Raw genomic sequence first — 27,760 nt, 5'->3', positions numbered from 1 at the left:
CATATAAGGTGTTACTGTGAATTATACTGTCTTTATGTATCTGTATTGTCTACACTACCTTTCCCCCCTTTTTTTCTCTTTTTTTTTCTCTCTCTCTTTTTTGTCTCTCTTATTAAAATCGTTAATGGCAAGGCAATGTTCGGCATTGGCATTATGTTCATAATGTAATGTAATATTCAAACTGTTCAATAAAAAGTTTGTCACAAAAAAATAAAATAAAATAAATACATGTAACTGTAAGGACCATAAGTAAAGGTTGTTACGTCAGGGAAGTAACATATAACATTTATCATATAACATCGTTGCTTTTGGTTTGACATGGGACACTGACTGACTGTTTGACCCATTCACCACACGTCCAACCCTCTCTAAGTGGACTTTGTCGTTCTTTATACTCCGTATCCTCACTTCCCCTTTTGCATTTGCTGTTGCACTCCTTTACATCACTTCTGCCTTGGTGTCATTCATAATTACTATGGCCACTAGTGGTTGCCGCTAACTACAAATATATAAATATGGGTGGTAATAAGCAGCTTTACAAATTACTTATGGGATGGTTTTTGTGGGGAGGGTTGTCTCAGTTATTGTTTTAATTATATATGCAGTATTTACCCATAACTTGCCATATATGAATGCTCTTTGTGAAGCTTTTTGTAAAGTTGAAACCTGTATTTTGTTAATATTATCTTCATAAACTATTAAACACTACATGTAGTTAACATGAGTATGAATAGTAAATGATTACTGCATTAACTAATGACAGTTAATGTGCCCTCATTATAAAGTGTTATCAGATTTAAATAAGCATTCAAAGCTGCACAACAAAGTTGAGATGGGTTTACCTTCCACTGCTCACACACACATCCTCAAAGCTTTACAGTTTTGAAATACAAACAGCCCTGCCCAGGTCTGATGTAGGCAATAAAGAGAGGAGACCTGTGAACCTTCTGACCTCATTATAGCAGCAGGAGGTTAGCTGCTGCCTGTGACTCCACTTCTCCCTTCTCCTCCCCTGTAAGACTCTCTCTCTCTCTCTCTCTCTCTCTCTCTCTCTCTCTCTCTCTCTCTCTCTCTCTCTCTCTCTCTCTCTCTCTCTCTCTCTCTCTCTCTCTCTCTCTCTCTCTCACTCTCTCTCTCTCTCTCTCTCTCACTAATAAGCTGCCTGTTTCTGAGATGGTGGTCTTACCAAGTTACCACTTTCCACAAACAATGTAATTCATTTCTTTTCAGTACGCATTAATCATAACAAGGGCACATGTCTGATTAAAACAAATTCTGTTTGATTGTGTTTGAATAAGACTTTCTTTTTTTTAAAACCATTGTGCTTTTATTGTGATTACGGTTATAATACGGCTGCACTGATAATTCGTGTCCCACTAACTTTGGCTCAATTTTATTATATTCTAGATCTCTCTCAGTAGATATATGTGTTTGTGTGTATGTGTGTGTTTGTGTGCGGTGGTAATCCGCAGCTGCTCCAGCCTCAGGAGAGCCTGAGACAGAGGAGTGAGGGGAAATGAAAGTGGAGGGGATTGATAGCGGAGGGGCGCCCCTCCGAGAGCCTGGGATCATTGATGGGGCTCTCTGGAGAAGAGAACAAACAAACTTTAAATCAGAAAGGATGAGAGGGGCCATGGCCTGCAGAAATGGAACCCTCAACAGAGTGTGTGTGTGTGTCTGTGTGTGTGTGTTGTGTGTCTGTCTGAGCGCAGTGTTTTGTGTGTGTTTGTGCACTTTTGTGTCCATCTGCAAAGCTCATTCAGCTGAGCATGAAAAGTTTTGGAGTCTGGGTAAAGTCACGTACATAAATGAAATCTGGGCTTATGGTACAGTATAACCAAGGTTTTTCCAGGGCTGTAAAGAGGCTTATAGGTAGCAATGTCGCCAGCAGGGTTTGCTGTGCTCGGGAAACGGTGCCAGAGACTCTCAGGAGTGCACAGCAAGCTTTGAGAGGGAAGATAAGGCGGCTGGAATCTGTTCAGAAGCCATAAGCAAAGATTAGATTTACTAAACATTTTCCCCAGCATTTTGTGGTCGACGTTTTTCCCTTCAGGTGGCCACAAAAGCCTCCTCCTTTCATTGGTTTAATGTGCTGAGTGAAATGTAACATTAGCATAGACATTATACAGTACAAACAAACATACAACATAAGCCTATTCACACAACATCCTCACAGCTCCCTCCTGCTGTTGTGTTGTATGTGAACAGACCATACAGGAGGGAAATATGAGCTGCTAAATACATAGGCATAAATATATAGTGACATCACACCCTCACACATAGATTCACACTTCATGTCTGGCAGACAGGTTTGGGTTTAAATTTACTTTACGTTAAGCGCGCCCTTCATTACTGTCAAGACAATGTTATAATTAACCAGACCAAGGTCCCCGGGGGAGGGGGAGGATCATCAAGTGAGATTAGATGCTGTTTGTTGTGTTAGAGGTGTCAGGTGAAAAGCAATTATCCTCATACACACTGACACACAAATGCAGAGAAGAACGCATACACACAGAGATAAAAACAATATAATATAGAATGTGGAGATGTGAGAATTCAGGTTGTCACAATACCAGAAATGTAAACTTCAATACAATAGGATAATGATTGTTCTTTTTTACCTCTCTCCTAGTGACCTGGAGAAGGTTATTCATGCTTTCATTTCCACAAAACTGGATTTTTGCAACTCGTTGTGTGTAGATTTAGACCAGCGGTCATTGCGACGCCTACAACTTGTACAAAATGCTGCAGCACGTCTTTTAACAGGGAATTAGAAACGGGAACACAAATCCCCAGTTCTGGCCTCACTGCACTGGCTTCCTGTCTGTTTCAGAATTGATTTTAAGATCCTGATGTTTGTTTTTTAAATTTTAAACGGATTGGCTCCAGCGTATTTGGCTGAACTCATACATGTTCATAGACTGACCAGAGCTCTGAGGTCTGCAAATGAGTCCTACCTGGATGTGCCTAAATGTAGGCTAAAAACAAAAGGTGATCGATCTTTTGCAGTGGCTGCCCCTAAGCTGTGGAACAGTTTACCGCTGCATATCCGGTCGTCAAAGACTTTGGACATTTTTAAAACTAATTTTTTCTCCAAGGCTTTCGAACCTGCGTGAGAAGAAAGTTGTTTCTGTGTGTTGTATTGTACATCTCATGTCATATATTATTAGATGAAATTGTCTTTTTATTTTTATTTTTGAGTTTATTGTTATTCATTTATGTATCTTTTGGATTTTTTGTTGTTATTCAGTTATGTAAAGCACTTTGGTCAACCTATAAGGTGCTCTAGAAATAAACGTGATCTTGACCTTGAATAATAATAAAACCCCAATTACAAAATATTACAAAAAAATAACTGTATAAAATGTATTTTCAAAAATGAAAGTTTATCTTATCAGTTTGAATATTAAATGTATTGTTTAAAATTGAATATAGTAAAAAAAGGATCAGATAATTATTGTATAAACATCCAAACTTTTTTGCAGCCTCGGGTTGAAAAATCATTTTTATATAACTTTGAGCTTTGGTTCTTTTTTCTATATTACAATTAACAGAGATTGTATCATTTTAAATACCCAAGCACTAATGCACGCAAACACACATAAATAGACACATAGATACCAACACATGTATATACAGTTTATATATAAACATCCACAATGAACCTCTCCCATGAAAAGTGTGCTGATTCGCCACATGAGTCATAAAATGTGCATGTTGGTTCTTTACTTAGATCAAGTGGTTTATCTTTTCTGAAAGGAGTCAAAAGAAATGATTATTCTTTCAACATTTCATGCTTGGTTTTCTTCCCTCCCTGCACACAATGACAACAAGAGAGCTGCCTCTGTGTCTCAGTTAATGAGGGCACTGTGCTGAGAATAAAAGCAAAGTATCGCTAAAGAGTGTTTACTTATGAATCAAAGAGTATGAGGCTGGAATAAATTGAAGAGTTTATACAAAAGTAAATAATTCAGCAGATTTGTTTAATCCTCAGAGAAGCTGTTGTGGTGTATATGTGATTGTTGTTTTTGCAGCACAAATTTATTTGAATTTCAACTCAATGTTTTTGGCAGCAACAAACCGTCAAAACACCAATAAGCCATCTTATAAAAGTCGATGAATTTCTTGCAAATAATCCCCCCTCCACCTCTTCTTTTTCTCTCTCTCTCTCAGTCTCATACCAGGTGAAGCAGGGGACATGTGAGGTGGTGGCCATCCATCGCTGCTGTAATAAGAATAAGATTGAGGAGCGCTCTCAAACCGTCAAGTGTTCCTGTTTCCCTGGACAGGTCGCTGGCACCACCAGAGCCAGACCCTCCTGTGTGGAAGGTAAAAAAAACCCCACAACCCTATATCTGTGTGTGTGTGTGTGTGCGTGTGTGTGTGTGTGTGTGTGCGTGTGTGTGTGTGTGTGTGTGTGTGTGTGTGTGTCAGATGATTCCCTAAGAGTTCAAATTTTCCCACACAATAAGACATACTATTTCAGCTCTTTCTTCAGATAGAAGTTGTCAACATACAGTATTTTAAAACATTGTTGAAAGCCAGCACTGAACTCATTCTTATTTTATTTTCCTTTGAGCAAATCACCTACATTACAATGGTTCTGGTAGAGGTGGCACCAACTACTTCAACTGCAGCTGCACTAAATTTGACACGTTTTTTAATGTTATCAGGTCATTTAGTAGCTGGTATCAGCCTAATACCTTTTGGTTATCAGGTGTCTGCTCTACTTTCTATGCGTGCACAATGTCGTTATTGCACCATTAAATCCCTGATCGCAGTTTTGTTATGTGTAAAAGCCAACACATGCTTTAGTTCAGGAAAAATAAACTACACGGTTAGATTTAGTGAAAAGGGATCATGGATGCACTTCGGGACTCTTACATGACATATAAAGCAACTTTTTGATTCACACTTTTAGTTTGGTATGGGTATGAGAACTTGTAGCTAGTGTGGACACTGTCGCTCCTTATCCTACAACACTTCCTTCTTTACCCCGTAATAATTCATCTGGCCACTAGAGGTCAGTGCCAAGCAATAAACATTGATTTTGCAAACCATAAAATAAGCTGACAGCTTTCTGAACCTGCTAGAAGGTGCAGAAAACCAATTATAACCCATAACCCATAACCCTATGAGGCTGATAACCAACATTTAATCCTGTTATAAACCGATTTACACTTGAACCGTTAAATATTATGTTCATTTCAGGTTCATACTTGTATTTTGGGTTTCTAGAAGAACATGTTTACATGCTTCTGTGTTGAAAAAAAAACCCCCATGTTATTTGTGTGTCTGAATATACCTGTATTCACCCTCTGAAACACTGAAACATTTTAGCGACTGTTTCTCTAAGCGCCTCTCCTGAAAAAGCCCCGTCTGCTGTGAGTGGTCAGTTTTTCTGGGTCTTCTGCATCTCCGTAATTGCAGCTGGGGAATGACTGCAACTGTAGATGCACTTCTTGTCTATATGTAGAATGGTTGTTACCTTACAACCTCAAGCAAATCCTGACGGATTGTTTTAAGTCAGAGTTTCTCAATATGTCCTCTATAACGTGTTTTGATACTTAAATTGTATGTAAAGAGCATCTAGACCTGCTTTAAAATTCTTTAAGACATGAAAATCTAACTTTTTTACAATATGGAGACCTTTAAAGTTTCTTAAGATTTGATGTAATGTTACATTTCCACAGTATATATTCTGTATGTACATCAAATCTAAGGCACCTGTACATTTAGGGAAATATTTAAACACTAATCTGGAGTGTTAAATCAAAGAGAAATAATCAAGATGTTATTTTGTACACGATTTCCCAACAATTCTCAAGTAGGGCCTGTTTCTGCCAGACATATTTGTTACATTTTGCAAACCTTAGGAACATGGCTAGAATTCAAAATTATATTTTGTATCTCTGGACATTGCTTGGCTGCACAACATGTTTTTGTAATAATTGACATGCTGCTGAGTCTCACACGGTCAAAGAGGCTAAAAATGTTTTTAATCATCTTGCATCATTAAAATTGCTACATGAATCATCTCACCTGAAACAAATTATTACCCGATTCATTATAACATAAATACATGAGTCCATTGCAGGAAAGATGAATGGGTTGCACTTTATTTCAAATGGCTGCCAGGTTAGATTCCTGTGTGGAAATTGATTTTCTGATGGCACAAAACAGGAGGACGCCGCTCTTCTTCTAGCACAAACAGAGCTAAAGCTTTTAAAGGTGGTTGAAAACATGAAAAGCTGATGAAAAAATGACACCTGGCCTTTCTATCCTTCTTAGAAAAGCCACACTGTAAAGAAACCCACAAGGGGTGAGAAGATGAACAAATATCAAAAGGAAGAAACAATAAAATGTTTTCTTAACATTAACCCTTAGAAAAGCTGATTTTAAATTGAGTCCATGATTAAATATCCTCCACGGTCACTTTTCATTGTAATAATATGAGTCACAGTTCATTGGATATTTATTTGAATGCACATACACTTTTGAAAAGGGATTAAATTGTGTCTTTTTCAGTGTTGGGATGAAGTAAAGGTGCATATCTCTGCCCTTGTAGTCCAGAACTTGTGGTTCATCATGTCTCAGGCAGATCATGTAACATGAAAGGTTAAAGCCACTAATGCACCTAATGGAAACCCAGTCATCAATGTCTCCTTGCCTCCTTATTCCCCCGTGTTGTATGAAAGGAGAAGCAAATACACGACAGCTGTAGGACTGCCAGGACTGCCTCTGCCTGAAGACTGGAAATTTAAACTGCGGTTTAAAGAGCCTGATTTTATTTGGGACAGCATTCCATTTCACATCTAGACGGGCCACTTGAGTATATGACAGATGGTGAGAGAGAAAGTATTTTCTTCTGATCTCTTTTATATATCGAGACATAACAAGACGTTGACCGCGGGAGAACTTCTGATCACTTCGTGGAAACTAAATCAGTGGGGGATGTAATGCTCACATCCTCAGTAACAGTAGAAATTCCATAGTCTGCCATAGAATTATTAATGGTTCTTTAGTAAAAGTATCTAATTATTGTCATCAAAATCATGGCTTTATTATGAGAGAATGGGCCCCTGGGCACAGATATGTAAAAGCCCCACCACTTCTATACAGTGGAGCAAGACACAGACTTTAGTCGTTTTGAGCCTATTTGTCGTCACTTTGTTAAATTTTCTCATTTTGTGGGTTGTTGTGGTTATTTTGTGTCTTTTTTGGTTGGTTTGTGTCTCTTTGTGATAATGTTGTGTCTTTTAATAGAAATGTTTTTTTTTTCATGTCTATGTGGTCATTTTGTGTCTCCTTATGTCATTTTGTTTTGTGTTTGGTCATTTTGTGTTTTGTGTTGTGTTTCGTCATTTTTGTATTTCTTTGTGGTTATTTTATGTTTCTTTGTGGTAATTTTGTGTCTTTTCTGGTTGTTTTGTGTCTTTTTGTGGTATTTTTGTCTGTTTTGTGTTTCTTTGTGGTCATTTTGTGTGTCTTTGTGGTCGTGTCTTATTTTGTTTGTGTCTCTTTTTGATAATGTTGTGGTTATGTTGTGTTTCTTTAAAAAAAATTTTTTTTGTCTCTTTGTGGTCATTCTGCATCTCTTCGTGGTTGGTAAGTGTCTCTTTCAGTGACACAGGTGCAGTGTTATTATAGAATATTATTTTACTCTTTTTTTATAACTAATGAATAAATATAAGCACGTTGTACTGTAATGTTGTATGTCAGCATGGAGCCGATTTTAGATACTTTGTATACTACTGAATAAATTTGTAGAATTGTACTGTTTTGTATCATATAAGCATATCATATGTTTTTTTAGAGAGTAAAGCTTTCAGATAAATTTAATGCAGTAAAACTTACAATAATTCCCTCTAAAATGTAGTGGAGTAGAAGTATAACTTATGTCGTTATTGTAATTAAGTATAGTACTTAAACAAATGTTGTAAGTTACATTCCACCACTGGAAACTAATGGAGATCCAAATAAAGAATAAAGAACATTTGGGTGAGACCTCATTCATGGGACATTCTCAGGGACTTTAATGGTGGAAGAATATGGGCAAAGTCACTGTGTTGTTCATGATTTACAGTAAATAATAAAAAAATACATGTAAAAATGAGATAAAAAACAATACATAACTCGGGGATGCTTACACATGCACAGCAAGCATATAGTTTGTGTCTGCTAAAGCATGCTGTGTTTGTGTGTGTGAGCGTAGTGGTGATGGACAGATGAAAGCTGCGGGTCGTTTTCATAGACCTTTGTTCCACCAGTTTGTGCGCTCAGCGAGCTCCTGCCCAGCAAGAAACAAGCAGTGTCACTGACCCCTATCATCCGCAGACGCTCTGCTGAGATCACAAACACACACACAGTGTCGGCCAACCCGATCCAATCATGCTGTATTAGCCCCCTACCAGAGGAAAATACATAGTTGTCTCATACGCTAGTAGAGCCAGTGAATCTCTGAGGCACTCGGGTTATTCAAACTGTTAGGGTCAGCTGGGGGGGTTGACACTGAATCCACACTCACACAGAGCTGAGCGACTGATAAACCAACACAAATACAGACTTTGATGAGATGTGTGTACATAGATGATATAATATATTTTCTCAGACTTGGAACTAGATCAGTATTGCAATTTTTGGTTTGTTTATTTCCAGTAATAGAGCATCAGCACAATATCATGCTAATTAAGTAAATGAATTTTATGGTAATTATCAAGAAGGAAATACAAGACAAAAAGACACCTCAGTCACCCTGCTAGTTTTAGTTTGTTCACTTTCAGTATAGTATGCTAACAAGAATATATTAAACTTATTTAGCCTGGTAAATGAAAACAAAATGGTTATTTTGCTTGAAAAACTATATAAAAAAAACAAACATCACTCAGCAGTCATTTAAGTAATAATCATACTGTTGTATTCCGTTGATATTTGTTTTACTTTCCTATTGTTTGGTCCCACAGTAAAAATAGCAAGTATTGCATTTTTTTTAAATTATTTTTTTATGATTGTATTAAACCCAGTATTTACTGGTAGCCTTTCCCTTTACCACAAATGGAGCCTTCACACATTTAATAACGATGACAAAACACAGAAATAACCATTAAGCACTGTTATTACACCAAGAATAAATATTTAATGTTTTTTTAATGTTTCATTACCCTGTTCTTTTTCAATTACAGGAAGCTTTGTAATAGCTGTATCTGTATCTTTACCTGTTCAACCAACAAAATAATCTGTCTCTTTGTCTCTCTGTATTCAGATAGAAGACTAGAAGTAGGCATGCTTTAAACTGGGCAAATTTTGTATTTTAAAACCTAATATTCACTAGTATTCATTGCAACATATTGATTTAGTTTGGGCGTATAAATTATTACAAATATATTGTCCCCTGAATAATAACAAGCAACTTCAGGTAGAAGGCATATCTGTGTCCATCACGTTATTTGTGCTTTCCCCAATAACATATTCAGATTCAGGTACATCTATACTTTCTATATGTTTGTGGTCAATTAGACCACCAGAGGGGTCAAACTCCCTGTCAGACCTCTTAGGAGCAAACTGTTATTTCTAAACTCTAATAAGTGAAATGTTAGTAGACTTACTTGGGATTTGGTAGTGGTAGATCTGAATGAATGGTTTTGTTAAAACCAGTAATGCATAATATTCTGTCATTAGTTCAAAACCATGTTTATAAGCAGTTCTCATACACTTAGGAAATGTCATATTACGCTGTTAAAACAATACTGAATATTTTAGTGTCATTAATCAGGGGCTAGGGTCTCCAGGGCCAAAAGCTCAACATTTGGATCAATTAACTTATTATTTATTTTTGTTTTTTATTTGTGCCCTAATCTGCACTTTTTCACTTTTGCTTTTAAGTTTTACTAGTGAGTCATTTCATTCCTTTCAAATGAAACAAACTCATTTTATTTTTCGGGGTGAATCATTCCATGCCCTGCAGGCATGAACTCTTAGTGTCTGAGCACCTTCCATATTCAGTAATCACACCTATCCATATCCTGGGCTCATTATGAGACAGCAGGCCCCTGGGCACAGGCAGGCAAAGGCCACGCCACCTCTCAGAAAAAGAAAGAAAAAAAGAACCAAGACACAAACTTTATAGCTGTTTAGCCTCTTTTTGTATCCCTTGGTAGTCATTTTGTTACCTGTCTCTGTTTGTGTCTCTCTTTTATAGCTGTTGTAAGTCTCTGTGTGTCTCTAGAATCTGTTGTGCTTGTTTTGGACTCATTGCAGTCTCTTTGTATCTATTTGTAGTCATTTTAAGTTTATTTGTGGTAATTTTGAGTCTCTTCCTGGTTGGTATGTGTCTCTTTGAGTAACATTTAGCAGGTGAAGGCCAGGGGCGGGGCCCTGACACTTTGGACCCCTGGGCATGTTCCCATTAGGCCTATTCAATAATCCATCTATGATCCATAAAGTTCCCGATTTACCGCCTCCATCCAGTGTGCTGCTATTCCTGCATGTGGCCAGTAGACGGTGCTTTTCTCATTCAAATGACTCAGTCTCAAACATACCTGCTAGATCATTTCAGCACTATTTTCACCCAATAAAAAAGTAGATTTGTTGTTTAACCTCTTTGATGAGTTCCTAGATGGGAACAATTGCTTGATAATGATAAAATCAGGCAGCCATAGCAAAGATGATTGGCTTTGTAATGAAAGTTGGGATAAATAAGGAATCATGTGAAGCCTCACAGAATAGTCATTGCCCTGATGCTTTGCTTTTATTTGCTCACTTCTCCTCAAAGGCTTGGTTTAGTTTGCTGAGATGAAGGAATGACACTGATGAAAAGCTAATAGACTGATGCTTATTACTGTTACTGAAAGTCATTCAATGATAACATCTTTTTGATGGTCTTAATCACTTTTCCTCTTTGTCCCTCACACTATCACCCACACACACACACACACACACACACACACACACACACACACACACACACACACACACACACACACACACACACACACACACACACACACAGCTTAGTTCCTCCTTCACAGTAGTCATGAGGTTTTCTAATTTCCTATTCAGATCTCACCTCCGAGTCTCAACACCTCTCACTTCCAAATCCAGTACTCAGCAGCACTTATCTCATGAGTCATGCTTGACCTCTGAGTTCACAGTTACAAAAAATCTCACCTCCTCCAACACTATTACACACACACACACACACACACATACTGCTCTCACCTTTTAGGCTTGAGCACTGATGGAAAGAGACAAACCCCTCTCAGTAGCCAGCCTTTGTAGAAAAGCCACAGTGTAAATGGAGTTACATTATTGATGCTGGCTGAAAGAGGAGTAAATGGCAGCAGGTCCCATTACTGGCTCATGCACGGTGGGGCCCATTACTGTGAGACTAACTTTTTCGGGCGACCTCCATTCCTTACAATGTTCTTTTCCACAATTTTAAATCATGAATCACACTTGTTTCTTCTTATAATTGCCTCCTCCAAGAAGGTTACATTTTCTGTTATGCTCACTGTCTGTCAGCAGGATTATAGAAAAACCACCATCATGATTTTCATGAAACTTGTTGAAAGGGTGTATGGGCCTACCAAGAACCCATTTAAGTTGGAGTGTATCTGAATCACCAGGTGGATAGACAAATTATTTTTCACTTTCTTTAACACTTCGAGATAGGACATGGCCTTGGTGGAGGTCTCTCTTTGAGAGTTAGTTTTCTGTTAGAATCAGTGGTAGTGTTGTGTGTGAAGGACAATTGTTAATAGCTAACAGATAGAAGTTAAGAGGTAAATGTTATGTTAAGAATACTCTGAATGAGAAACGCACTGTCTGTCTCCACTTGTGGGTTTGTGTTTCATATAGATTTTACATTCAGAGATGTAGAAAAAAAGCTTGTCAGAGTGCAGTTAAAATGTGCCTCCACTATTTGTCTTTTTACTGCAGTAGCATTCAGGATAACTGAAATGTTTTTTTCTCAATCAGTTGAGCACAGCTGGTTAGGTGTGTGTTGGTCATTGGATGGGTTTCTGCACATCTCTAGGGAATAAATATAAGTCTGTGCAAAGTCCAAATAATAGCTTTCCTCACATAGAGTGTGACTACTACACATTACTAAGTTGTTGCACAGTAGTTAAAATAGACTAGTCCAACATAGCCTTTTTGTAGGGTGGCTTTTGGTCCACTTGTCTGTGTTTAAGGTCATTGATATTTTGTAAAATTCCTTGAAGATGTTCAGAAACTCCATTTCCAGTGTTGACATGTAGACAGGGAAAACAGAGTTTTTGGCTCTTTCTTTCAGGCTTCTGATTGGCCAACATCGTCTTTTCATTGTGTGATTGGCCCACATGGCTTTAGGGTACTATTGCCTGTTGGTTTGACATGCTTTTGACAGCATCTCAGTTGTATTTTTGCTTGTGTGGATATATTTATTTTGAGAAAAAACACAGTTTTTCTAAATACCTGTGCATGTGTGACCTAGGCCTATAAATCATAAAATAGGCCTATGATGAAATGTAAAGGTACTCATTATGAGTACAGAGAATGACCCCTTTTCATAGTGTCAAATTATCGACACATTAATGTGTAAGGAGCATTTAATGTAGCTGATACATGCAGAGCTAAATGGAAGCACTTAATATACTGCTTAGTCGTTTAACCCTTAACACTGTGTCACATTACATGAACCGCCGTTGCTTTTCTGCAAAGTAATAACTGCAATCAGTTGATAAATGTATTGTAATGCAAACGGTTCATGATTTTGCTCTGAAATGCATCATTGAATAATTAAAATCTTTAGATTTATAAGCCACTGACACTACTGTCTCAGGCTTGCACAAGTGCACTGTGAGTCTGTGAGAGTCAGAAGTGGAGGAAAGGTTTTAAATGGTAAGATTTTAAGGAAGTATTGGGGATATACAACTGGATAAACAAGACTTGGATTATACAGCATGAGTCGTGAGGGTTTGTAAACGTATGTTTGGTTATAGTTTTGCTGATGTTAAAACAACCACCATATATCTCAATGTATCAAGGATTTACTCTCTGTTCACCATGGAGGCATGTGAGAAAAACAAAGTATTTCTTTAAGTACAGCACTTGACCAAGACTAACACACCAACTGTTTTCTGAGTATCAGTACAAAAGAACTTAAATCTTTCCACAGACACTGGCATTAAAGTGTGTCAGAGAAAGACAGAGCACAGCGATCTGATAAAAAACACTGGATGAGTGGATTTAGTTTGGTGTGTTATTTGCTGAACTCTGCGACAGGCAAACTATGTTTCATTACTTGGCAAAGAAATCTAGTTTAGTGTTTCAGCACGCATCAACCTGCTGTTGTTTACTGTAATATCTGCCCCATAATATCTCGCTTTTTTTCATTTTGTCATTCCGTTCCATTTTATGTGTGTAACTCTTCCCTGTGTTTATTTTTTTCCGACAGTTTTTCCACTGCACTTTCCACTTGTGTTTTCTCGTCATGCATACCTGGGTGTGCTGGCATGGCTGTGTGAGCCCTGGCAACAGAGATACAGTGTGTTAGTAAATCATTGTAGAAAGAGATGGATGCCTCTCTCCAACTGCTTCTGCACTCCAGGATCACTGAGTGGAACAGTTACAATGCCTACGGGTATCCATACCTCTGGGTCCATCCCCAACTTCTTGTTTGTGTGTTTGTGTGTTTGTGTGTTTGTGTGTGTGTGTGTGTGTGTGTGTGTGTGTGTTTGTGAAGGTACATCATATTGCCTTTAAATAGTAATGACCTGGGAGCAAGGGCACGGGACTGCTTGTGATTGTGCTTTTATGCCTGACACTTAGTGCACAGTGGGGACTACATACACACAAAAAATACACCAAGGCATCTATATATGTGCACAACAGGCACATGCACACATGCAAATGCACACTGATGCAAAGTAAACTCCCTACTGGAGTTTGTGTTGCTCCATAGAGTGAGTTCAGACGGTGCCTTCGTAAAGTATTAATGGGCACTCTAACAGGCATACAGCACGCCTGAGTGCACATATTGTATTAGTATGCCCTGCCTTACATCAAACAGGCTACATCTGAATGATACAATGGGGTGTGTAGTCAGTGAATTAGGCTTTTCATATACGTATCTCAAAGGTTAATCTATTATTCCTTATCATGTGACTCAACATGAAAGGGTTAGAGGTGAAAAAGTCCCTTTGATCTTGCATAGTTGGTGGTGTCTTTGGTGGATGGTATAGAAGATTACATGTCACATTTCCGGCTTTGGAGTGTTTTAAAAATTAATATCTTATATTCACAGTATTATATTGTAATTTACATACTTTGTGATACATATCATCTTTTTTTCTTATTACCTAGGAGAACAGGGTGTGAATTTACATTTTCACATTTTTCCACCCAAAGAGAAGTTTTTGCATTGCGATATCTTAAATATATGCACTTGTTATGTGCCTGCAGAGATGGAACATATCACACTTTGTTAAAGTGTTAATTGGCTAATAACAATGCATTGCATACACAAAGCTGTGACATTAACAAACAGAGTAGGAACAGTACGTCAGTTATTTGTTCATATATGTGGAAGAGGGGACTTGCAATTTCAACTTTGTCCACTTGATGTCACAAACATTTCAATGACAATTCAGGCAGCATTGCAGGAAGAAATGAACAGAGACTGTGTTGCTCACCCTGCTGATATATTTGCTCACACACACGCAAAAAAGAAAAGAAAAAAGAAAAGCTGTATTACCACAACAGGCATACCATTGAGTGGCGTTCATCAGGGGAGCATTTGATTGACGTGATCAGTAGGAGGAGAGACAGAGCTAAAGGCGGCCTCGTAGCATGGAACCTCTGCAGAACTTATTAGGAGAACCCTAGAGACTGGGTGAGAACCTGGGGAATCACTTCGCCTCAATCCCTTGTGTTGCCTAATCACCTGCACCCTAAGCAAAGCTCTGTCTAGACGCTTGCCCTCAGCTGATCCTGCTCTGAAAGTTTGAGAGAGAACTTAAAAGGGAGCCATCTTGAGTGGAGATTCCATTGTAATGAGCTGGTAGAAACTGTGATGAAATGTATACATGAGATTTAATTAACACCTTTTGTGAATGTAAATGTGGACTCTTAATGAGACTATAGCAATTAGAGCAGGTAGAAGGAAAGGTACTTATACACATTTTTTCCTGGAGAATATGCTTCCTCTTTCTATTTCAAGAACTTGGCAATGATTCATTTTCACAGGTAAAAGTGTAAAGCCGCCAATGTCAAATCAGCTCAATCATTTTAAAAGAAGCAACTGAGCTAATGTTGCTTTTCAAGTCTTTTTTCTGCTCTTCATAAGTCGGCCAGTGTAACTGCGAATAACGAACAGCTTCTGAGTCACGACAAAGTGTTAGTGATGTGAAGCAGTAAGTTGTTAACTGAAAGCTGCTACCACCCTTATAGCTGTATAGTAGAAATGTAGCTATCATAGCTTAGCATACAGGCTGGAAACAGTAGGGAACAGCTAGCTCTGTCCAAAGGTAATGAAATCCACCAGGGGCAGAGCAGATGTTGGGCTTCTGGGACTCAAGCCGCAAATGTTTTCTCAAAAGGCAAACCTTTTAGGTTTTGAAAAAACATTTAACTTTGTGTAATTTCCCCTCAGTTTGTCTGACTGAACCAGAAAATCAACGGAGCAAAAGTTCTATTCCTGGGGAAATATGGGCATCTGTAGGTCTGCCCTAACATTAATATTCTACTATAATTCTATTCTAATATTCTATTCTATACTAATATTCAACGTAGAGTACTGAAGGCCACTTGATTTGCAGCCCAGATTTTTATGGGATGGATTAAAATGTAGCAGATTTGTGAGCTCTTCTGCTGAACAGCATAACAAAAATAGAGAAAAACAAGGAGCCTGGAAGCCAGTCGATTCTGCCCCCCTGCCGGGCCAATCACAAGCCTTTATCTCAAAGAAGGCGGGTTTGATAGGATGACTGACGGACAGCGTAACTCATGAAACAAATATGAATCAAGACTCTGTTACTGCATCACCTTAGTGTTTTCAGGAACACATTATAGCAGGCCGCCATGTTTTCCTGCTTTGAAAAAGAAAAAGACCAAGCACAGAGTCAACTTGTCATATTCAGCACTACAGAACATTGGAGGTCATGTTTTGTTGCCTTCATTTTCAGCAGGTCTATCCTGAAGCATTTTGATATGTGTTTCTTGATAATGCCCCTTGAAGATTTAAAATGAACTGAGAGGTCCCTGACTAATATGCATTTGCTAATTAGTTTGGTGATGCCAGGCTAGCAATGCGGTTCATGCCAAATTCCTACCCTACCTGTGCTGTCTAACTTAAAAATAATGAAACCAGACAATTTTTGCCTCCATTTAGATGGAAGGAGTAGAAATCCTCAACATTTGTAGTTTTATGGTTTCAGAGCGATGAAGACAGTTGGAGAACAAGTAGATGCAAAATAATAAATAAATAATATATAGATTTTGGCCGCTTTATTATCCTAAATGGCTTGAAAATATCACACAGAGCCAACCAGCTGCTGGTGGTAGACTCACATTTACCTTAAAGAGTGGAATCAATCTTCTTATAATTCTTGGCAAGGAAGCAAATAAGGATATTTTTCAAATTGTTGAAGTATTCCTACAAAGTAGAATTCGAGACATCCAGCTAGAATGGGAATAAAATGCTATACTTTCAGAAACAGTCTTGCAAAAAGAGACTTTAGTCTGCAGTCTGTCCAGCAGCTGACCTTGGAGGCACCCATCACCAGTCTCTGCACAGCTACTCTGCACAGCTCTGGAAAAAATATGTTCCCAGAGGTGATGATCTCAGAATTAACTACTGCACACACTAAGTACCTCTGTAATCTTTTATCATTGACCTGTTGAGACCCGTCTGTGAGTGCTGTCCAACATCTGAACTATCCATGACATCACAGGCCTTGTACCGGCTCCTGTTCATTTACCCGACATGACAGGCAGGTGCTTATGTGTCGCGCCCGCCCCGCCCTATAGCATGAGATAAGCTGCAGGGAACGCTAACTCCATAATAGCACTCACAGGCCATGCCCATTAGCTCTAAATAACACTCTTGCAGTGCAAAGCACCGTCGTCGACACCATAATGGCCACATTAACGAGCATTACACAGCCATTGGTTTTTAGAACCGCTTACTGCCACTGAGCTCATGCATCATAACAGTGTGTTCAACACTACGCCCCGTGATAGCTGTGAGGTTTTTTGTGTTGACTTGGCAACTTTGCGTTGGCTTTCTTCTTCTCCCTACACGTCTTTCTATCTCGGCAGTTGCATTTGTGCTGCCTATTTTCCTCTCTGCTTCAGTTCGTTACTCACCTTCTCCCTGTTCTATTAGTTTAATCTGCTCCTTTCTATGTCGGACCCAGTGATAGCCATCCTCAAACAGTCTCTTTACTCCCCAATCTTCACTCTCCGCTTCTCTCAGTTCCCTTCGCCGCTCATCTCCACACTACAAAGATGTTTTCTTGGTGAACACCTATTATTTAGCCTTGTCTTTCCTCCCCCCCCCTCCCCCTTTTTTTTTTTACCTCTCTTTCTCTCAGTCACTGTGTTTTCTTCTTACATGATGCTTGAGAGGATTTGTCCATGTTCTTTTGCATTATGCAGTTGAAAGCCCATTTTCCTGCCAATACCACCTCATCTCCTCCCTTTGTTGGAAACAATAGTCACTAGAGATCAAAATATCTTTCTGAACACCATCAATCCAACAGTTTAATGAAGTTGGAGAAATGGGTTCACACTTTTATCCCTCTCTGCTTCCACACTTGAGACAGGAGGACGGATGGATGATGAGTTAGGAGCGAGGGAATTGAGTTATTCTCAGCTGTCGGGCTGTCTCCTGTCTAGACAGTGGGTCAGATGATTTGGAAGATTTGAGTGTCAGCTGCTAAGACATGAGAAAACTTGGGGTTTCAACACTGGATTAACTGTAGAACAAGCAAGGTTCTGAAGCTCTGTTTTATCCATTTCCTGCAAAGATATACAGAAATGATCACTTCATTGTATTACATGTATATACAACAACATGGTCTCACAGGAATCCGTGAAATAGCCACGGATTTGCTTAACTCAAAATCTGTGGAATAGCCACGGAATCACTCAAATTTCTGTGAAACTGACACGGATTTCGCTACAATGCAAGTTAATTACAGTCATATCCCGTGGCTATTCCAACATACAAAGTGATTTTGTACATTCACTGAGTGAATATTTAGAAAATAAAACATATATTTCTTGCTAGAAATGTGATTAAAATCCGTTTTTTTGCAGAAACTAAGTCAAAATATTGAATTTTTTATCACTACAAAATGAGAGAACTGTCCACCATGTTTTTTGTTCTGATCGCCGGGACCTTGAAAGTCACATGACTTGGAACAAACCAATAGGAAAAAATATTAACTTGCATTGTAGCGAAATCCGTGTCAGTTTCACGGAAATTTGAGTTATTCCGTGGCTATTCCGCGGATTTTGAGTTAAGCGAATCCGTGGCTATTTCACGGATTCCTGTTAGACCAGGTTCATATACAACTAGGGACATTTGGTTTAAGTCAATAAAAACAAAACTTCAGACAGCCCTTTCCATAGTTTGTATTCCATATATAATACAAAAAAGATGAGTTTCAGAGGAAAATTAAGCAATAGATCACAGACATTAGTTTCTCTTGTCTGAAATACTTGAGAGAAGACTGTTTTAATTGATAGCATAGCTTCATCATAATCCTGTTCTTGCTCTCTGTATTATGCAGTCAGAATAATACTTGCTGGCTCATTGTCTAAATGTGTCTTGTGTTTTGCTGATTATTCCAGTAACAAAAGGGAAGTTAGGCAATAAATAGCCATTTCATTTAATTTGTCAAGAAATGACTCACATATTTGCACAAATGCCAAGAAAACCCCTGCACAAATTCACTTATGAAAAGACCTCTTCTTTGTTAGAGTGCCCACATCTGATTGGTTAGTATTGCAGTATTTCTTTAGGATTTTTATTAGTTGTTGCTGCCTAGGTATGGCAGTGAAATCTTCTGTGTGTCACATTTCCCTTCTCCTATTTTCTTTCATTTTGGTCTCATGTGGGCGCCAGACATTCTGCGCAGGCTTCAAGATCCCATGTTGAGGGATTACATTAATCTGATTATTATGAAAAAAAAAGGTAACTGCTATACATTTGAGCTCCTTACTATAATCATATTACAAATGGGAAAAAAACAAAAACACTTCACTGCTCAGAGATACTGGCAGTTTGAACAGAACAAATGCTGATCCTACAGCTGAGACTGCAGTTATAGGATCAGCACCATGGACAGTACTCGTGGCATTTACATTGGTTAACCGTGCTGGAGGTGCCTATAACAGTTAATGGTGGCTGTGGAGGCAAAATAAATCATAACTGTACTGTATTACTTCAGTCAGTGTGTAGGTAATGGCTGTTTGTTTGTGTTGTAGATACTTCCGTCTTCCTGCTTTTTGTCATTAAGGTGATAAACTACAGGTCAATAGGGTCATTTAGATATCACCATGAAACTTCCCCAGTTAATTACTTACATTAACACAATTATGTTTTGTATTACAAGTTTTCTGAAATGTTATGTTTAAATATGCAAATGAGCCATGATATGCAAAAATACACGCCAAATGCGCATATAATTTAAGAATACAAATCTAAACATCACTTCGAATCAGGTTAATTATTCCTGTTTTTTTTATGTTGACATATAAAAATTGAAGGTTTTTACAGCAGCAATTCAGGATATACATATATATATATATATATCGGGACTATATATATATATATATATATATATATATATATATATATATATATATATATGTACATATATATGTATATATATATATATATTCAGGATATATATATATATATATATATATATATATATATATATTTGCCGCTGTAAAAACCTTAACTATATATATAAGTGAAAACCTTAACTATATATATAAGTGAAAACCTTAACTATATATATAAGTGCTACCAAAGTAAAGTTGTCTGGCTCAGAGTATGAGAGAAAAAACTATTTTGAGAAAACAGCCTTTATCTAAAAATATATATTGTTGAATTACAGATGTTTGGACACAAGACACTACAGGTGAACAGGGTAAAATATTTTAATGAATAGATATCACCATAACACTTCCCCAGTTGATTATTCACATATGTAAACCATATTTAGATATGTAAAAGAGGCTTTAAACAATGCCAACCAACTGACTAGTGCTTGGAAAAACAACGTTGTTTGCTGTAGTGTCTCGCCTTAATTCAGTGCTCTTCATCAGATCATAGTATCCATTTACTAACGTGCTGTCTCTCTTTTCCTCTAATCCTTCATGTGCTGCTCCAGCCTCCATCGTAGCCCAGAAGTGGTGGTGCCAGATGCAGCCGTGTATGGACGGGGAGGAGTGTAAGGTCCTGCCCGACCTGACTGGCTGGTCCTGCAGCACTGGCAACAAAGTCAAAACCACCAAGGTGAGATAAATTCCTGCCTGTGTCTGTATTTTCATATACATGTGCAAAGCTGGGCTTATTTGCCTACATGCCTATCTCTCTTGCTCCCTGTGTGTGTCTCCATGTAATGACTGACGCTGATTAGTTGGATGTACATTTTATGCACACATGCTGCTCTTTTCCTTTCATTTGTTGCATGTGCTGTTTACTGTGCTTGCACAGTTTCACCTACATGTATATCTAGCCAACTCCAATTATTGTCTTTGATAACTTCCAATTTGTAAGCAACAACAAAGGGTGCAACCATATCAGTGTTCACATCAAAAGTCCCCTGAGAAACATAAGGAAAAAAATGTACTACTAAGCATCTCCCAGCTTGACTAGTATTTGATGTATCTAGAATTGACCTTGATCTTCAATTGAATCCATTTTTTTGTGTGTGAAACATCTTGCGTCAATTAGTGTTTGGTAAACAAACTTTCAACTACATGACTCATATTGCTGTTTTTCATAAAGAAAAGAACTCAGAAGTGCTTACTAAGCAAATTAAAGATAATCTTATAAACGAAGGTTGTTTGAATCTTCAAGATGCCCACAAATGAGTGTAATCTAATTGAAGCACTAATCTCAAACATCAATAAGAAATTACAAAGAAACAGGTACAGGGCTAATCAACAAGCAAGCCCCCCCCCCCAGGGAACCTTATTTGTTAATCTGCTGTAACCCAATCTCCTCGGGCGAGGGTGACAAAAAACTGACGGAGAGAACACAGACCTGTGTACACTCTGCACCCCAGACAACCACTGTGTAATGCCATGTAAACTGACACTATTCAGATGAGATAAATTGATTTAAATGAGAGTCCTTCATGGCCCTTTGTAAGCTGCTGAAGTGTGAAAGTTAATTTGCGGGACTGACGACTGGGGTGTGTGTATGTACGTGCCAGAGTGCTTGTCGTGGGATGGAGCAGGTGCAGTTTATTTACAGGTGAAATATATTTTAAAAAAAAGGAAACAGTTGCGAGCGAAGCGGCGCAGGCGCCATAAGAGTAATTGCTCGGGAGATGGCATAACAGCACAACATCTGTCGCATTCATTAGAATGCATTATGGCTGGGGCCTTCCACAGAGGCTTTACAATTAAGAGTCATAATTAAATTGGTGAGTGGGATAGACTGAGGAACAGAGGCACTGCTGGGCTCAGTCACAGGCAGAGGAATTAATGACCCTGGGCCTAACACCAACTCTGGGACTAGTAGGTGCAATTATCCTCATTCTGCTGCATGGTGCTATCTCTTCTTCTTCTTTTTCTTCTTCTGTTTTTTCTTCTTCTTCCCCTTTCTGTCTGAATTGTTTACCCTACCCTGGGTGACTCCTATTCGTCGATTTCTGCCTCCATGGCTCCTCACTCCTCCAGCTCGTGACCCAGAAAAGGATCTCAACACTCCATGTTTAAGGACATCCCATTTCCTAAAATGCATCCTGAGGAGTGAGGAGAAAGGAGGCCTGCTGGAGGAACTATAAGTGAAGATACACCGATGTGTCATTTCTTACTAAGTGACAGTAATCAAGTTCAAAACACTTGCGTATACAATTTTAGTCTATGGTTACAAACAAAAGTCAACCCTTCGGTTGTGTTTGTTTCATATTAACTAGTTGTGTGTTCCCAGTCCAAAATAACCACACGTTCATAGCTGATCATAAATCCTTAACAATACATATTATCTTTTATTAAAAGTTTCAAACTTCTGTTTTAAGTTTTAAAGAAAAAAAAACATTATTATTAATCATTTTGACTACGTAAAAATACTCAGATGAACCGTGTTGTGCTTTTTAACACAGACTACTTCTAGTTCAAGTTGAAGAAGGACATTTGTTTTCAAAATTTTAGATAATGGCACAAAATAACATCTGTTGTGTTCTCAGTCAAAACTGACCTGTATGATTTTCCAAAAGTCCAAAACTATACTTGAAGACTTTACCATACTACAAATTCCTGTCTTAGCCCTTAAAAAAACAACACTAACAACTAGAAGGGCACTCGGATAGCACAGACCTCCACCAAAGCCATTCCCTATCTCCAAATGTCAAATAAATATGTTGTAGATCTTACAGTGCTGATATGTTTTAGCAGCTTTTTGTTTGCACTAAAGACTGTATAAACAACAGACAAAGTGTCTCCACTTCCTAGTCCACCCACCTTCTCAACTGCTACTACACACCTACACAATAATCGGTAACGCTTTATAATAAGGTCCTTAATAACCATTAATTAACAAGTAATAAGGCATTGTTCTCGCTTTAGATCCGGTAGTTGCAAAAAGCATAGTTAACTTATAATTAACTTATAATAGATGAGCAATAAAGTATATTTTAATATCAATAAGCAAACAAAATAAGATTAATAAAGGCATGGCAAAGACATAATGGGTGGGTCATGGGTGTTTGTAATGCCATTATTAACAATGAGAATGGTTAATTAATGGTTATTACAAGGACCTTAATATAAAGCGTTACCCTATAATCTACCCTAAATGATGGTTTCAAGGCAGAGATGTCTCCTCTCACCTCACGTCTTTTCCTTGCCTCCTTCTCTCAGGAGGAGAGAAGATGAAGAAAGGAATCAGGGATGTATAACCTGGGAAATTGGAAAGTGCCTCCTGTCCAACAGCCAATCAGCTGAGAGAGGAAACAGGAGCCAATAGTTGACTGCATCAGCGGACATTAATTGTGCATTTATAAGGTTCTTTGGGGCCAGGGAGCAGTTACTTGGAGACTTGGTGGCAGATGTCACTGAAAATGGTTGCAAAGAGACATTGATTCCCTGGCAACTGCGTGCCTGGGCCTGCTCTCCCGCTTCCTCTGTGTCTTTCTTCTTTATCCTGTGTGTCTCTTTCTACCCATGACCTCCTTTCACCATGTCAGCGTTTCATTCACCATGATGATCTGTATCTGTCCACCTCTTTCACTCCCACACAGCGTAGGTGTGCTGTAGAAAGATGCATAGATTGGCTGACTGAGGAACCAGAACGCTGTTAAACAAGGATCAGCAAAGACACTGCTCCATATGACACACATCTTCACTTCCCATTTCACATATGCAGCTTTGTGTTAAAACATTTACAACATTCCCAGGATAAAAACAGGATTATTTTTTATTATAAATGCACGTTGGTTGAGGTTTGTTTATGGAAAACAAGCCAATTATTCGCCTTCAACACTCAGCGTAAACAAGCCATTACAGCTCGGAGACATGTGAAATCAAGCTTTAGCAGTTGAGACACTGTTGGTCCCTGCAATCAGTCACCCGGCCAGACTGCAAACAAACATTTTCAATCCAATGAACATGACATAGAGCCACAAACAGAGAGGAAATGGTTCAGAATATTCTCGCCTGACCTCTGATTGACTCTTTGAAATGGAAACATCCATTCAGCGAGTGTGAAGCGGGACACAGAGTCACTCCGTGTAATTACATGTCTCCATGACAGTGATTCTCTCGTCTTATCTGTGCTATTGTTTCTTTTTTAGGTCACACGATAGCAAGAGAGCCACCGAGCCACGAGGAAACCTGAAACTCTCCATGTGTAAAGGATGGATGACTCACACATATTTACTGTACGACAAAGAAAATATCAAGGAAAGGACAACTGTCAGGCCATCCATCACCAAACAATGGGATAAAATGTACTCATCACAAACTACGTACACTTGGCAACATGGAGCCACACACACAGCATACACAGTATGCTGGTTGTTGAGACCAATGGACTACAATCATGGACACCCAGGGTAAATCTGGACACAAATGGACTCCTATTTTCCAATAATGGACAAAATGTTAATTGATCAAAAACAAATGGTTGATTTCAAAGAGTTATTAAGCATTTCAAAGTATATATTTAAACAAAGCATTTGTGGATGAGTGTGAGATGTGAACTAAAAGCTGTGTTCAAGTGGTGTTGGAGAAAGACCTGTTATCAACATGTAGAGCTTGTTGGAGACAGTAGCGACAATTTGGGAGATATGAAAGAGAGATAGCAGCTCATAACTAGCAAATAGCAAATTAGCATCAAATTGCTCTTGTGGGTCAAGTCAAAACCATAAAGACTGTTTTGCGGGAGTAATTTCTGCAGTTCTAATTAGGAATTGCAGTGTAGGATCATAACAACATATTAAAAATTCATGTAAGATATTTGCACTAGTTGAAACCATTTGGGAATGTTTTGTTTTTCTAGATATCTCCCATCCTTTGCTGTGAATGTCACATGAAGTTGAAGGTGAGCATTTTGTAAAATGTCTGACACTTGAAGTAGATAAATATATATATCACGCCCCATTACTCCTGAGTAGTTATTGGTTAAAAATGGCTCTCCGACTATTGAGCCTCACTTACATACAGCTTGGTACAATATGAGCTAGAAAAGTGTGATTCATCTGTCTCATTTTTGCCCAGAAACATTTCCAAGCTCAGCCTTCAAAGTTATATATCTTTGATCTATTATATTCAGTCTGTGCCATCTCTTATGTTAACTGTTAAAAGGAGGCCCATAAAATGTTCTAACAAGAAGGACAAGTTGTCTTTATGTTGTTATTTCACTTTATTGGGGATGCTTTCCTCTTTCTCCTTCTAAATGTCCAGGTTCTTACTCTTTAAAAGCACTGTAAATACAAAATAATTGTATAAAAAGTGTTCTCTTTAACTCTCTCCGTTTGGAGATACCGTATATTTTTGTGCACACATTGCTCATTGATTGCCTCCAGAACTCCCCTTCCACATCAGTGATTCAGTGAAATATACTGAAATAATTGCCATCGATAATGGCAGTTCAACCCTTTGCAAACATGTTTTTTTCCCCACAGGGCTGGATCATTACTGCACTGAGTATAATAGCGTAGTGCCCTAAACAACCACCTTAAATCTCTCAATTATCTCCGTCCATTCTCTCTCTCACACTCGCCTTTCCTTTGAATCTCTCTGTCCCTCTCCTGTGCTCCACTCTCTCTTTTCTGCCACATCACACAATAGATGGCAGGGCTGAAATAGTTTTCAGGCACTATATTATATTATATCGCAGCTGTTTGTACTAGTGTGCTGCTTTTTCAGACTTTCCAAACCCATTTTTTCTCTCGTAGACACATCCAAGTGCAAGTCTTTTCTCAAACTGCATCTGTCTGCCTCTGTGATATGTGAATGTGTTGGGTCAGTGTGCCCAGGGGTTAGTCCGCCGGGGGGGCTGCTCCTCTGCGAATGTGAGCCTCTGCTTTCAGACACGCTGCTTTGTGAGCTATGATAAATCTGTGGGAGCTGAGCCGCTGCCTCTCCAGCTCCAGTGCTGAGCTCTGAGCCAGAGGGAGCTGTGGGACAGCGGGGCTACCAGTGGCAGGCAGCTCCACTCTCTCATTACTGAGAGGCCTGGATAGCACTGGGCTTCTCTCGGGACCACTGACATGGAATATTTTTAGGCCTACGGTGCAGCACTGCAGTTAGGCCAGTCACACCACAATGCCCTCTTTCCTTGAGCAGCATCTCAGCAACAACGGTCCATTTAGAGCGGGGATAGGATGACATTCTGCAGCCGCTTTTGCACACAAGCAAATACACCTACATTCACACAAAAACTTAAACTTTTCAACCTGCCCACTCACACCCACAAATGTGAGAACGAGGCCAGCCTTTATTACAACATGACATAAGGCAAAATGTCTCCAGAGCTGTGCAACATCAAACCATACCAGGGCCCTGTTTCCTTCCCTCCCCCTCTCTTTCCATCTCTCTCTCTCCCCAGAGGTTTGGTGTTCTGTTGATGAGACTGGCGCCTTGCTCCCTCCGTCCTACATGGCTCTCTGCAGCAGAATCAATATTTGAGGACAATTTGCGCTGCGCTGCTCCCTGGTGGCTGGGGTTTGACGCTGCAGCTCCACCCTCACTTCCAACAACGCAGAGAGAAAACCTGCCAGGGACAGATTCAAAGCTTGTCTCAGGTTGCTGCTATTTAACAAGAAAATCTGCAAAGTGCACCGCACATATATTTACAGCTGCTGTGCAGGCTGGCCAGCCCTGCAGCACAGCAGACGCACACTCCTCTGCTTTTGCCAATTTATGAAAAGGAAGACGACTGAACTCGCTAAGAGGCCTCAAGGTATCTTGGAGGGATTTTGTATTACCATATTCACCTTTAATGAGAGGATACAAAGCATGCAAATTTCGCGAGCATCAGTGCCTATCCATGGGTCTATACATTGTCTGTTCTTTGTGTGAAAGAAAACACTTTTAACACCCTTGTTACAAGCTGATTTCGAACAACATGAAATAAATAATTTGACTGTAAGCGTTGTGCTTTCAGACACATTCTCCAGTGTAAAAAAAACAAATTTTGTTTTTAACTTGAAGGGGAAGTGTCTGTAATGTGTCAGTCGGGGTCTAACCTTCCACACATCCCATGGAGACTGGCTGCTTTCATCTCCACGGGTTAGCAACTGGTGGAACCCAGAGGGCAAGACCTGCAGAAGCAAACAAACAGCATGGAGGACATGACTGAAGAATAAGATGCTAATGAGAGAGGATAGGCAGTTTGCGAGAGAATGGAAAAACGGAAGAACAATGAGCTACCTAAAAGAAAAAAACAGTGATAGAGAGGTATAGCTGTAGTGTTTGAGAGAGGGGGAGCGTGTGAAGAGTATTTTAAGTATGTCTTTGTTTATGCGCTAAGCCTGGGTGGCTCCCGAGAGGCCACTTGCATCGTCAAACCAAACGCCTCCAATAGTCCATCATCACACTCGTCGGCAATTCACACAATCGGTACCTAGAGAGGGAGAAATAAAGGGATGAAACACCGTTGTCTTGGCTTATGCATCATCTTTTGTCAAGTCCAATTTGTATTAGCCTCCAGCCATATCCAGGAAATATGGGTTCAGGATTCATGTTCAGTGAGAATGGTAATCTTCAGATGAAGTGAGTCTGTCAGAGGCAGAAAGATGTGTGACAACTTGAGTCAGCTCGAGGAAAAGAGAGCTTTTTTGCCATTGTAGAGGAAACTGGCTCCACCTCCTGCTGTCTGAATCTGACATTGATTTAATATAAGTCAGAGGGAGATTAGCTGATGAAGAAGATCGGATCGGTGTTATCAGTGCCGGATGGCAGTCGCTGGTCTTGTCACTGTCACTTCAGAGAGAACAAATGAACTCAAGCCAAAATGTTTCCTTCAATGGATCAAATCTTTTTAGCGCAATAACCGTGACATATAATTACTCCAATGTGTGCACAACAC

At 39.1% G+C, this 27,760-nt stretch overlaps 1 protein-coding gene across 1 annotated transcript in view; it reads left to right on the top strand.

Moving 5' to 3' along the window:
* tafa4b (TAFA chemokine like family member 4b) overlaps nt 1-25,084 on the top strand; it is a 34,109-nt gene extending 9,025 nt beyond the window's left edge. Inside the window, exons 3-5 of the mRNA XM_059329653.1 lie at nt 4,174-4,329; nt 20,388-20,512; nt 24,021-25,084. Coding sequence (XP_059185636.1) covers nt 4,174-4,329; nt 20,388-20,512; nt 24,021-24,032 — 293 coding nt within the window. The 3' untranslated portion in view covers nt 24,033-25,084. The remainder of the gene's footprint in view (nt 1-4,173; nt 4,330-20,387; nt 20,513-24,020) is intronic.
* Nucleotides 25,085-27,760: the final 2,676 nt, after the last annotated feature.

The sequence above is a fragment of the Centropristis striata genome, chromosome 3, assembly GCF_030273125.1.
Source record: "Centropristis striata isolate RG_2023a ecotype Rhode Island chromosome 3, C.striata_1.0, whole genome shotgun sequence".
Taxonomy (NCBI): domain Eukaryota; kingdom Metazoa; phylum Chordata; class Actinopteri; order Perciformes; family Serranidae; genus Centropristis; species Centropristis striata.
The sequence above is the reverse complement of the archived record's forward strand: the minus strand, read 5'-3'. Positions and strand labels throughout refer to the sequence as shown.